We start from the raw sequence: 12,411 nt of genomic DNA, 5'->3' as shown, positions 1-12,411 counted from the left end.
TATATATATATATATATATATATATATATATATATATATATATATATATATATATCTTGTACCATTTTCTGTATCAATAAACAGAGAGCTTTACATTATAAACACGCTAAATGATAAAAAAAACCACACAAATCATTTTTCCAACCATTTTTAATAAATCACTTATATTTGACCTATCAAAAACTCTTTGTTTCACCAAAACTCCTTATTTCACCGTTTAGAAAATTTGACCACTATACCCTTAACCTAAACCTTATACATCGACACAAACAGAACGCCTCCAATCCATCGCTGCTTCTGCCACTCCTCAAGCGCATCCTTGCTTGCCGCCGTTAGCCATAGAAACACCGGAGCTGTCGATTTTCCTTCGCCCCACAGCTAAGGTTCGTCTTTTTTCTTTTCTCTTTCTTCTTTCATTCGTCTTTGTGCTGATGTCGATTTTTCCAACGCCGAGTTCTTGAACAATTCACTATTAATTGCAGCTAAAACTGCGTTTTCAGATGGATATCGATGGAGATGTTGAAGATGTTTCAAGAAGAGTACAGGTGCGGTTCGTTACGAAGCTTAAACCGCCGTTCAAAGCTCCGACGACAACCATTGCCCTCCCTTCTACCCTCACAAGGAAGGGTCTTTCATCCGTGGTTAATAGCCTTCTTCAATCAGGTCCGACTAGTCGCTTCTAGCGAAGCTTCTAGAAGGCAGACCACTACATAGAGAGATCCATATACCAGTCATGAGCGATAGCGAAGCCTAGAGAGGCGCAGGGCAGGATCCAAGAGCTTAGAAAGGGTCAGGAAAGGAGCAGAGAAGGGGTTGGATTTCACCTATGATCAAATCAGTGGGCAACCATAGTTTACTTTTTTCGTAGTGTTGTTAACGTTGTTGAAATCTCATTACTTATTTAAGTAAGCCTCGCTTTTCGGAGCTGCTCCCAGCTCACACTATGGTGGAGGAGGTGCCGTGAAGATCTAGGAGTGTGAGCAGTACGAGCTGAAAGGCTCCCATACTGTTTGGAGAGCAGGGGGCATAGATGCCAAACAAACCTGGCTAGGTAACATAATGGAAATGTATCGGACTGCAAATCCTGGAATGACGGTTCAAGCTATAAAGCTTGATAATGGGGAATGGTCATATGATGCCAAGGAAATCATGGAGATGGGTACAAAGTGATTTGAGACTCTTTACACGGATGAAAGCGATCGGGATGTGAACTTCTCTTTTGGATGCACTTATCCCTCTATTGATCAGCACTTGTTAGTTTGCGTTGGGAAGGGTCTTTGGTAGTGATACTGCTATTAAAGAAGGAGATCTTGTCAAGCGCATTGGCTCTATTGTGGATGTCCCTGCGGGAAAGGCTATGCTAGGGCGTGTGGTCGACGCCTTGGGAGTACCTATTGATGGAAGAGGGGCTCTAAGCGATCACGAGCGAAGACGTGTCGAAGTGAAAGCCCCTGGGATTATTGAACGTAAATCTGTGCACGAGCCTATGCAAACTGGGTTAAAAGCGGTAGATAGCCTGGTTCCTATAGGCCGTGGTCAACGAGAACTTATAATCGGGGACCGACAAACTGGAAAAACAGCTATTGCTATCAATACCATATTAAACCAAAAGCAAATGAACTCAAGGAGCACCTCTGAGAGTGAGACATTGTATTGTGTCTATGTAGCGATTGGACAGAAACGCTCAACTGTGGCACAATTAGTTCAAATTCTTTCCGATGAGACTTTCCAGCTCGAGGCTAGAAGCTACCAACACTTTAATACAAACAAAAACAGAAATCAGAATTCGTGGGGCTATCTATCTGTACAATGCCAGTTCAAGCTACCTTCTGGATGGAGCAAGAAAAGGTATGCGCAGGCGCAGTAGTTCAAGGCGGACAGGTAAGGGTAGGTAGTAAAGGCTTAGCATAGGCAGGTTCCACATTGTGCCAAACCATTTCTTGTCGATCGCGGATCTGGAGAAGCTTCCGGTGGGGACTGCTCCGCCGACATTGGAACGAGGCAAACCGCTGCTTATCACAACCTCTGGTGCCGGTGGAGGTTTGACCTCGGCGCCGATGAGGATGAACTATGTGAGGATTAAGGTGTCGGACGTCATCCGCAACGTCAAGATCGTGGTGCACAGTGTGTACTTGCCATTTCCACATATTAATCCTGTGGTTGCGGCTTACGACTGTATCCTAGAAGGCTCAGAAGTCTCAGGAGGAGATCAGACGATGGAAGGAACGTGTGCTGCTCTGGATGGGCATGGGCCATTCATTGAAGATAAAAGTATATCGAACCCATATGAAGTTTTACCATGAGCAGATTATATCCATTGAGCAAATATAGGTTCGATTAAGATTTGCTTCTCCGGAGTACCAAAGGCAAGCATGACATCATTATGAACATAAAGTCCCAAGGTCGTCCGTCTGAACATTGGGGCAGTAACGAGAAAAATGCCCCACTCCTCCACATTCATAACAGTTACCGGATCTCTTCTGCAGCAAGCTCTGCTGGCCTCGCGCTCCAAACTGATGGCGTCTCGACGTTCTCCTTGAAGCCGTCCTGTCGCTCTCCCCTTTTAAGAAGTTTGTAAAAAGGTCTTTGCACTACGTTTCTACTTAGCCTGACTTGAACCATTTTGCCACCAGTAAAACTTAAGTTCTGCTTGTGTAAAAACAGCATGAACTTCGGTAACAGTTCCATGAAATTATCTGCAATTCGAAGATTAATGATTCAATGCTATAAGTTAGTTGTTCACCGATTAGTTTTTACACATTTAAGTCATCTAACCTTAACTTTTGTTTAGGAAACGATGATTGGAAACATGAACCATTTGATTTCTTGATTGATGGTGAGCTAATGAGGATGTCACTTGAAGACTTTCTTCTTGCCAAAGGAATCTCAGCGGTATACTTATTTTTTCTTCCCTAAGTCGCCATAGCCCGACAAAACAGGTGAGAGTATAATTGTGAGTATAATGAGAGTGGTCCATGGACTAAGTCGCCATAGTCCGACAAAACAAGTGAGAGTATGATTGAAATAGAGATCTAACAATAAAAGGATGAAAGCATTTGGATAAAGATTTCCCAAAAGATTAGATGTATGTCAATAACATCAGCATTAAAGATGTAACAAGTTCGGGAAAATGACCTAGGAGTAGGTCTTACATCAAACCATAAAGAGAAAATTTGACAGAACTAAGACCTGATAGACTGAGGGTTCAAGGTCTTAAAATAAGCGGGAAATTAATACTAGAGTCTATACATAGACCTAATTATGTCCAAAAGACAAAGTAGAGTAGACTCTACTTGCGACGAGAACCGCTCGGATGAGCCTTTGATTCTGCCAGATGACGCTCCATTTCCAGCATACGCCTTTCGAACGTTGCCTGACGTGATCAAAGTTCCCTGACTTCAGCTTTGGTTGCAGTAAGTTTTCTCTACAGGACCTCATTGTGGTCTAGAGTTCTTCCATGAGCAGCTTGTAGATGGCGAATGCGGACTGTATTGACTCCCGCATCGACATCAACTTCCATGACTCGGTTGATGGCTGCCCTACCCTGCTCATTATTTCGAGCAACCCTGCGAACCAGAATAGGCAGGATTATGTCTGCTGAGCCTCCCTCACTCAAATTGTAAAAGCTTTTTTCCCCGTTGTAGGGTAAGGGTTGACCCTGCTCTTGACTCCATTTGCCCAAGTTCTCCGCCCACAATGGTGACGGGCCTTGAAAAGCCGAACAAGGGTTAGGATTTGGGATTGGAGCCACTAGGGGTAGATCATTGACTTCTAGCTCGGAGTCAGAATCCTCTGGGAAGTTTTCTGCGAAGGCATCATCTAAAGGAATTGCATGATTCTCTTCTGGCTCCGCATCGAGCCATTTACCATTTCCTTGGTTGGGAAAGTACGGGTCGCCGGGGAGATGGAATCTAGCCATGTTATCTACGCGAGAATAGGGGTAAAAGAAATAGTTAATAGACGTACTACTTAAGATAAATATAGGATGATCCTTACCAGCTACTTCAATACTCGAGTAGTGCATACCAGTCATATGTAATCAAAACAGAATAGACCTTCGAATAAGTGACCCTAACTCTAAGTCCACAACCAAACAAGGAATAAGAAATAAAACAAAGATCACAGATTCTAATTCTATGACACCCAAGTCACATATAACCTTAGCGTATCCACTCAGCAACTATTGACATACTAATAAAGACATTTTAGTTCTCAAATAAGTAATTATAGTAACACAAAATACTTCTATAGTATTTTAAGTTTACGTTATGTTCTAAAGTTTTCATTGTAGTAGTGTCGGTAAGTTTTTAGACTTGCTACAACACCACAACCATTCCTAGGCACATGCTAATCACTTCCAGGAAAGATATAGTTGTGTAGATGTAAAATTGTAAAAGTCGAATATAGTGTTTTGTATAGTTTCGCATTTTATGTTATTTTACTAAGTCATCTTTATGCGAAGTGAAATGTCTAGACTTAGTATATTTTTTGTACACTCATGTTCCCTATAAATAGGGACTGAGGTTAGAAGTAGAGAGAGATTTTTTTCGTAACAGATATCTCTTTTCTGCTTATGTTGTAATCAGTCTTTATCAATATGAGATCTGATTAATATTTACTCTTCGTGTTCTAAATTTTCATTTACTGAAATCAAACTTTGCTTTCTCAAATCTCGATAACAATTCTCATCAATTGGTATCAGAGCAGGATTCAAACTGCTTCGATCTGATTTTCGTGTTAGAATCATTTGCTTTTTGAGTTGCAACTTTACTCAAAATTTTCCGCGCATTTTGGTTTTGAAAATCACATTTGATCTTCAGATTTGAATTGATTCTGTTTTTGAATTGTTAAATCGAGTAATCGATTAGTGATTTGTGATCAATTCAATTGATCAAATTCTCAATTTCATCAAGTTTTTCAAGCTTTCTGAAAATTTCTGTGTTCATCAATGGCGAACTTCAACATGAATACAATAACTTCATTTTCTCACTTGCTTGATTCTTCAACCAAAATTCCGATGTTAATTCCAAAATACTATGATCAGTGGGCTGATAGAATGGAAGATTACTTAAATGGAATTGATGAAGAACTTTGGAATTGTATCGATGGAACACTGCAAGCTCCTGTTAATGTTCAACCAATTGGTCCATCTACTACATCTACTGAAGTTGCTGATCAAGAAAAACGGTTGAAGAATAATGAAAAGAGGTGCATGAGGGAACTAAGAGGTGCTCTTCCTCATGTGGTTTATAATTACATTCGTAGTTGTAAAACAGCAAAGGACATCTAGAATACTCTAAAAGAGAAGTATCAAGGTAGCGAAAAGACGAAGATCAACTCTGTGAAGCAATGTCTAGTTGAATTGAAGGAATTCAGACAAAAGGATGCAGAAACTCTTGAAAATTACTATGATCGTCTGAATGAGCTTATGTTTCGCTGCAATAGGTATGGAATCACTAGGTCTCTCATGGAGTTCAATTTAACTTTCATTATGGGTCTTCGCAAGGAATGTCGAAGTGTGAGCATGATGATTAAGAATCAACAGAGTTTTGATACAACTAAATTGAATGATCTCTACAATCAACTGAAAACACATGAATGTGAAGTTTCAGAAATGTATGAAGAATCAAAACAAAGTATTGGAGGTCCTTTGGCTCTTGTTTCAAAGGTATCAGAAACTGATGTTAATGAAAAAGATGGTTCAGATGATGAAGGACTTTTGATGAACTCTGATGATGAAGCTGTGACATTCTATTCAAACAACAGAGTTAAGAAGTTTTTCAAAAAAACTTTTAATCCAAAAGGAAAGGCTAGTGATGTGAAGAATGCAGTCACAAAAACTGGAGGGGAGGAGAGGAATAAATTGGAGAAAGCTGATGAGAAACAAAAAGATGCGAAAGAAGTGAAGAAGCTGAAAGGTGATTCAGGAATTTACTGTCACTACTGCAACGGTGCGAATCATTTTGCAGCTGATTGCATGTTGCGAAAGAAAGAAGAGAAGAAGGAAAAAGTTAAAGATGAAGCATACTACTCTGAAAAGATTGAAGAGATACGTGCTAAGACCAAAGGAGTGTCTTTGGTTGTGAAAGGTGAAACTGATAACGAAGAAAGTGGTACGTATCAGATCTGGTCTTCAGGATATGATGATGAGGAAATGAGGCATCCCACACATGGAGCAATGTTCGCAAGTTTTGAAGATTGCGAAGAGGAAATTTTAGGAAGGTGCTTCGTATCCAAATCCACGGACAAATCACCCATGACAACCAAGGTACGTGCAATACTTGAATCTTTTAATATTCCTTTATCTGCTTATGATACTGAAATTGTTTCATTTGATGAAATTATGGCTTATTTTGATTCTGTTATTGTGTCTGCTAGTACTGAAGCTCAAAAATTAAGTATGCAACTAGGTGAGACACGGAGAGAATTAGAAATAAAGAGGAGCAGAGTAGAAAAACTTGAAATGCAGATCAAAAATATAGATTGTGATAGGAATAATCTTACAAATGATGTTAGGTTGTTGCTAGCACAAAGGAACATATATTGTAATTCTGCCAAACGGCTATATGCAAAATTAACTGCTTTACATCATTCTTCTGACATTAGCAAAGAACAACATAGGAAACTGTTACCTTTTCTTGAATATGAACGTGAAAAAGTTGATGTTGTTTCTTATGATTGTGAAAGTACAATTGCTCAATTTGACAAAATACCTGATGATAGATATACATATGGTATTGTCAAAATTGATGAATTTCCGAATGCTGATGAGTTAGTTAACATTGTCAATGAAAGTTTGACAAAGAGTGAACAAGTGAAAATCTTAAAGAAAACAGAAAATTCAACTCTTGCCTCTCAATTCAATTATGCTGATATTGATGAAAATTCAGATAATGTGAGTGAAATCAGTGAGATAGAAGAGGAAGAAGAGGTAGATTGTTCTCAATTGTCAATAGTTAATATCACATCTAAGATTAAAGGTAAATAAATTATTGTTGATTCGATAGTAGAGGATGAAATTGATAAACCTTTAGTTTCACAACATTGTAAGTTTGATAATGTGGAAGTTGAAAGCTGGAAATCAGATGATAATGAAGAAAACAGAGTAGAAAAGAAAGATTCAGATGAAACACCTCAACGAGTTGTGGTTGATCAAGTGTTTGAAAATACAAAAGAATTTGACAAAATTTTAAATGACAAAGGCGCACATTATTTGGAAACCAACACAGTGGTATATCCAAATTTTGTATGTACTGATAAAACCATTTTTCCAAATCAAGTTTTGTTGATAAAAGTCCATATGTTTGCAAATAATAAACAAATAAATTTTGTTGATAAAAGTCCATATGTTCGCAAATATGACAACAATCGAAAATTTGAGAATTCGCAAAAATTTGCAAATAATCAAAAGTTTCAAAATGTTGACAAATTCACGAAAACTTCATCAAGTTTAACAGATTCAACTCAAGCAAAAATAAAATTTTCACCAAAACAACCAAATTTTCCAAATCCTTCAGTTTCAAAACAGACCAAAGTTTTATATACAAAAGGAAAATCTGATGTAAGTATAATCAATCGATGGTTTGAAGGGAAAGGAAGAAAATATCAAAGTGGGAAGTTTTCAGAGCAACAAATCAAGAATGCATTTGACAAGTTCGCAAATAACTCTTCCACTACTAGTTCATCATCTTATCATTTGCAAGTTCCAGTTCAAAAATGGAAACCAGTTATCAGAAATGTGAATGTTGTGAAGGATAAGATTACAATCAATGGAAATCCAAAACTATTGAATGACTATATCTCAATATCTAGATCTGATGATGTTGATATAATGGATTCTGTTACAAACAAAGTGAAAACATGGTTTTTAAATTCAAAGAATTTGTTTCATTCTACTAATGATGGGCCCAACAAGTCTTGGGTTCCTAAATTCTTTCAATAAATGCAGGTGATGTGTGACGAGCAATATGATTCGAAATGGTATATTGATAGTGGTTGCTCTCGTCATATGACTGGAAGAAAGGAAAACTTGCGAGATTATAGAAGCTTGGAAAATGCAGGAGTAGTCAAATTTGGGAATAATCACAAGTGTCAAGTGAAAGGCTATGGGAAAGTCACAAATGGAAAATTCACTGTGAACATAGTTGCTTATGTTGAAGGACTTCAACATAATTTGATAAGCGTGTCACAACTTGTTGTTGGTACTGGAAATCAAGTTGTATTTAATGAAGATGGAAGTATCATTTCAAATGCGAAGTCAAGTGAAATACTTCTCAAATCCAAAAGATATGGTGATATGTTTACACTGGACATCAAACCAATTGTGGGAAAACCTGTTGTGTGTTTACTATCAAAAGCATCTAATGATCTCAGTTGGCTTTGGCATAGAAGATTGTCACACTTGAATTTTCGAAATATTAATAAACTTGTCACTGAAGATTTAGTTCAAGGGTTACCAATACTAAAATTTGACAATGATTCTTTGTATGCAGCTTGCAAACAAGGAAAACAACATCGAAAAGGTCATCCGATTGTGATAGATTCAAAAATCGTAGAACCATTGGAACTTCTTCACATTGACTTATGTGGACCGTCGACTGTTGCTACAATCAATAAAAAGCGGTATATTTTAGTTGTTGTAGATGATTTCTCTCGATTCACATGGGTGTTTTTTCTCAAGTTGAAATTTGAAGTTGCTCAGACGATGATTGATTTTATCAAAAAGATTGAACTTAGTCTGAAGAAGAATGTAAGAAAAATTAAAAGTGATAATGGTTATGAGTTTAAAAATCAAACTCTTAATATTTTTCTCACAAGCAAAGGCATTTCGCATAATTTCTCATCACCATATACTCCACAACAAAATGGTGTTGTTGAAAGAAGAATCTATGCGAAGCAGCCAGAACCATGTTAACATATGCGAATCTACCTCAATATCTTTGGGCAGAAGCAGTGTCCACTGCATGTTTTACTCAGAATCGATCATTCATTCGTCGAAGATTCAATGTTACTCCATATGAAATAATCAATAATCGGAAACCTAATGTAAAATTCTTTCATGTTTTTGGTTGCAGGTGCTTTATCATGAATCTCAAAGATAATTTGTCCAAGTTCCAAGCTAAAGCTGATGAAGGCATATTCTTAGGATATTCACAGAATTCAGTTGCATACAGAGTGCTTAATAAAAGAACTAGAAAAGTTGAAGAAACTTTCAATTTAACGTTTGATGATTACTATCTTAAACAGATGGATAGTAAATTTGAAAATAAATTAGTACTTGTGGATTCAAATACTCAAATTGATAATTCTGAAATCAATGATTTTGATTACGACTTAATTTTCGGAATTCCTAACAGGGCAATTGACGCAGAAAATAATGCTCCTGATAATCAAACAATAGAATCCTCAAAACATACTGATGATTCGACAATAACTACAACATCGATAACTTGTGAAAGTACGCCTGATATTCGTATGGAGGAGGAGCATACGAGTATTCATGAAGATAGTCAGCCAACTTTCGAGGGGGAGAATGAAATTATGAATCATCAAGCTGAGGGGGAGCATTCGCAGAATCAACAGGAACATCATTTTGAGGGGGAGCATCAAGATGAAGATCATGTTGAGGGGGAGCATGATGAAATAGAGATAATTAATCTCGATGAAAATGATGAGTTTCATGAACTAAATGATAATTTTTCTGTTGCAGGATCTGAAAATGAAGATATGTATGAAGATGCACCATTAGAATTTGATCCTAATTTTCCACCACTTGAGAAATGGACAAGAAATCATCCAAAAGAACAGGTAATTGGTAATCCACAAGATGGTGTGTTGACAAGAGCTCAAATTCGTGCGAAAAATGAGGTACTGAATGCGAACCAAGAACTATGTATGTTTAATGTCTTTATTTTGAAAATAGAGCCAAAGACAGTAAAGGATGCTATGGAACACTCAGATTGGGTTGTTGCTATGCAATCTGAACTGGCTGAATTTGAACGAAACAAGGTTTGGAGATTAGTTTCTAAACCTTCTGATGTTTCAATTGTCGGATTAAAATGGATTTTTAAAAACAAAACCGACAAAGATGACAATATTATTCGAAATAAAGCTAGACTAGTGGTTAAAGGTTATTCGCAACAAGAAGGAATAGACTATGAAGAAACATTCACACCTGTTGCAAGACTTGAAGCAGTTCACATATTTTTAGCTTATGCAGCTCACAAAGACTTTGATGTTTATCAAATGGATGTTAAATGTGCATTCTTAAATGGAGAACTAAAAGAAATAGTGTATGTTGAACAACCACCAGGATTTATAAACCATGAACATCCTAATCATGTTTACATCCTAGATAAGGCTGCATATGGATTAAAACAAGCACCAAGAGCCTGGTACGCAACACTTACAAATTTCTTGAAACAATCTAAATTTAAACAAGGATCAGTTGACCCCACATTATTTTGCAAGAAAGTTGGGTGTCATCTAATGCTTGTTCAAATTTATGTTGATGATATTATCTTTGGCTCAACTGATCCAGCATTGTCAATTGAATTTGAAAATCTAATGAAAAGTCAGTTTAAAATGAGCATGATGGGAAAAATTAATAATTTTCTTGGCTTAAACATAAGACAGAATGGGGATGGAATCTTAATCAATCAAGAAAAATATAGGAAGAACTTGCTTGAAAATTTTGGAATGTCTAATAGCACGAAACTCAGAGTACCAATGGCAGTAGGAACAAGACTAACTCCTTCGTTAGATGCTCCTGCTGTTGATTTAACACTTTATCGAAGCATGATAGGGTTTTTATTATACTTAACTGCAAGTAGACCTGATATTATGTTTTCGGTTTGCAATTGTGCTAGATATCAAGCTAATCCCAGAGAACCTCATTTGATTGCAGTGAAAAATATTTTTCGCTATCTTAAGGGAACAGTTTCTTTAGGACTTTGGTATCCTGTGAAAACGGGGTTTTTCATTCAAGCTTTTTCAGATTCTGATCTAGGAGGATGTACTTTGGATAGGAAAAGTACGAGTGGTGGATGTCAACTATTGGATGGGAAGTTGGTGAGTTGGCAATTAGAGAAACAAACTTGTGTGGCTATATCAACCGCTGAGGCAGAATACATTGTTGCTGCTTGTTGCACTTCGCAAATTATTTGGATTCAGAGTCAACTTCGTGACTATGCAATAAACATGAAAAAGATTCCATTGTATTGGGATTCGCAAAGTGCAATTCGCATTTGTCATAATCCAGTACAACATTCAAAGACAAAACACATTGCTCTTCGATATCATTTTATCAAAGATCATGTGGAAGATGGGAATATTGAAATTCATTTTGTTAAAACAACTGAACAACTTGCTGATATTTTTACAAAACCTCTTGATGAAAAATCATTTGTTAGAATTTTAGCAGGTTTAGGGATGATTAATGCGAATTCAATTTCAAAAACTCATGACTAAAAGTCTTGTTCAGCAGTTATGAGTCAAATTTCTTCAGATGTTACTGTTCATTCAGAGGCTTCGCATGGCTTCGCATCCACATCTTTTCGCATCTGAGATCATCACAACTAAGGTAAGGTTTACGACTAATTTTGTAGTTTTTTTTTTTTTAACTTTTGAAAAATTAAAAATCCAAAAAGATTTTATTTTGTTATGTTTTTTTAATTTTGAAAAATTAAAAATCCAAAAAGATTTTATTTTGTTATGTTTTTAGTTTTGAAAAATTAAAAATCCAAAAAGATTTTATTTTGTTATGTTCTTACTTTTGAAAAATTCAAAAATCACAAAAATATTTTTGTTTTCTTTAATTTTTAAACTTTGTGTGCTGAGAATTTAATACAGGGCTAAAATGCGAAGAGGTCATACTTATGTATTTCTACAGGAAGGTATTAAATTTCTTTTAAAAACTAGTTAGGATGTCCCTAGAAGCATGTTGCTGTATGTAGACCAAAAGCCTCAACAAGACTCTATGTGTGAAAAGAAAGCCTTAATGAAATTATCACATGAAAATTTCTTCCCAAAAAGGCTTATATTCGTATAAGTCAAAAAGAGCTACCTTACTCTTCTCAAATGAGTTAAGAGTTTTCTGTTTTGTCCATTATAACAGAGGTACACTCCGATTCTTATCCAATCTTTTTATATCAAACAATTCTTACACTCCAAATTTTTGAAGAGATTTGTCCTTGAGGTCTTTGATCAAACCAATCAAAACCTAGACAAATCACAAGTCTGTGTTTATGATCTAACATCATGAGTCCATGATGGAAGTGAAATCCAAAAATCATAAACCTTAAGGAATTGACGGGGAACTTTGTTCCAGATTTTTACGAAACCTTTGTTTCAGTATCAAAAATTTCGAAACTTCAAATCATATTCAATTCGCATGTGTGGTCTTGATCAAAT

The 12,411-nt window shown here is 36.5% G+C and overlaps 1 protein-coding gene across 1 annotated transcript; it reads left to right on the top strand.

The window, feature by feature from the left end:
- The first annotated feature begins 409 nt into the window (after positions 1-409).
- Positions 410-2,916, top strand: LOC128133730 (ribosome biogenesis protein WDR12 homolog). The gene is made up of 2 exons (XM_052771261.1): positions 410-663; positions 2,792-2,916. The coding sequence occupies exons 1-2, from the start codon at positions 501-503 to the stop codon at positions 2,914-2,916; spliced, it is 288 nt and encodes a 95-aa protein (XP_052627221.1). The 5' UTR covers positions 410-500.
- Positions 2,917-12,411: the final 9,495 nt, after the last annotated feature.

The sequence above is a fragment of the Lactuca sativa genome, chromosome 4 (assembly GCF_002870075.4).
Source record: "Lactuca sativa cultivar Salinas chromosome 4, Lsat_Salinas_v11, whole genome shotgun sequence".
NCBI lineage: Eukaryota > Viridiplantae > Streptophyta > Magnoliopsida > Asterales > Asteraceae > Lactuca > Lactuca sativa.
This window is presented reverse-complemented; position numbering and strand designations above follow the sequence as displayed.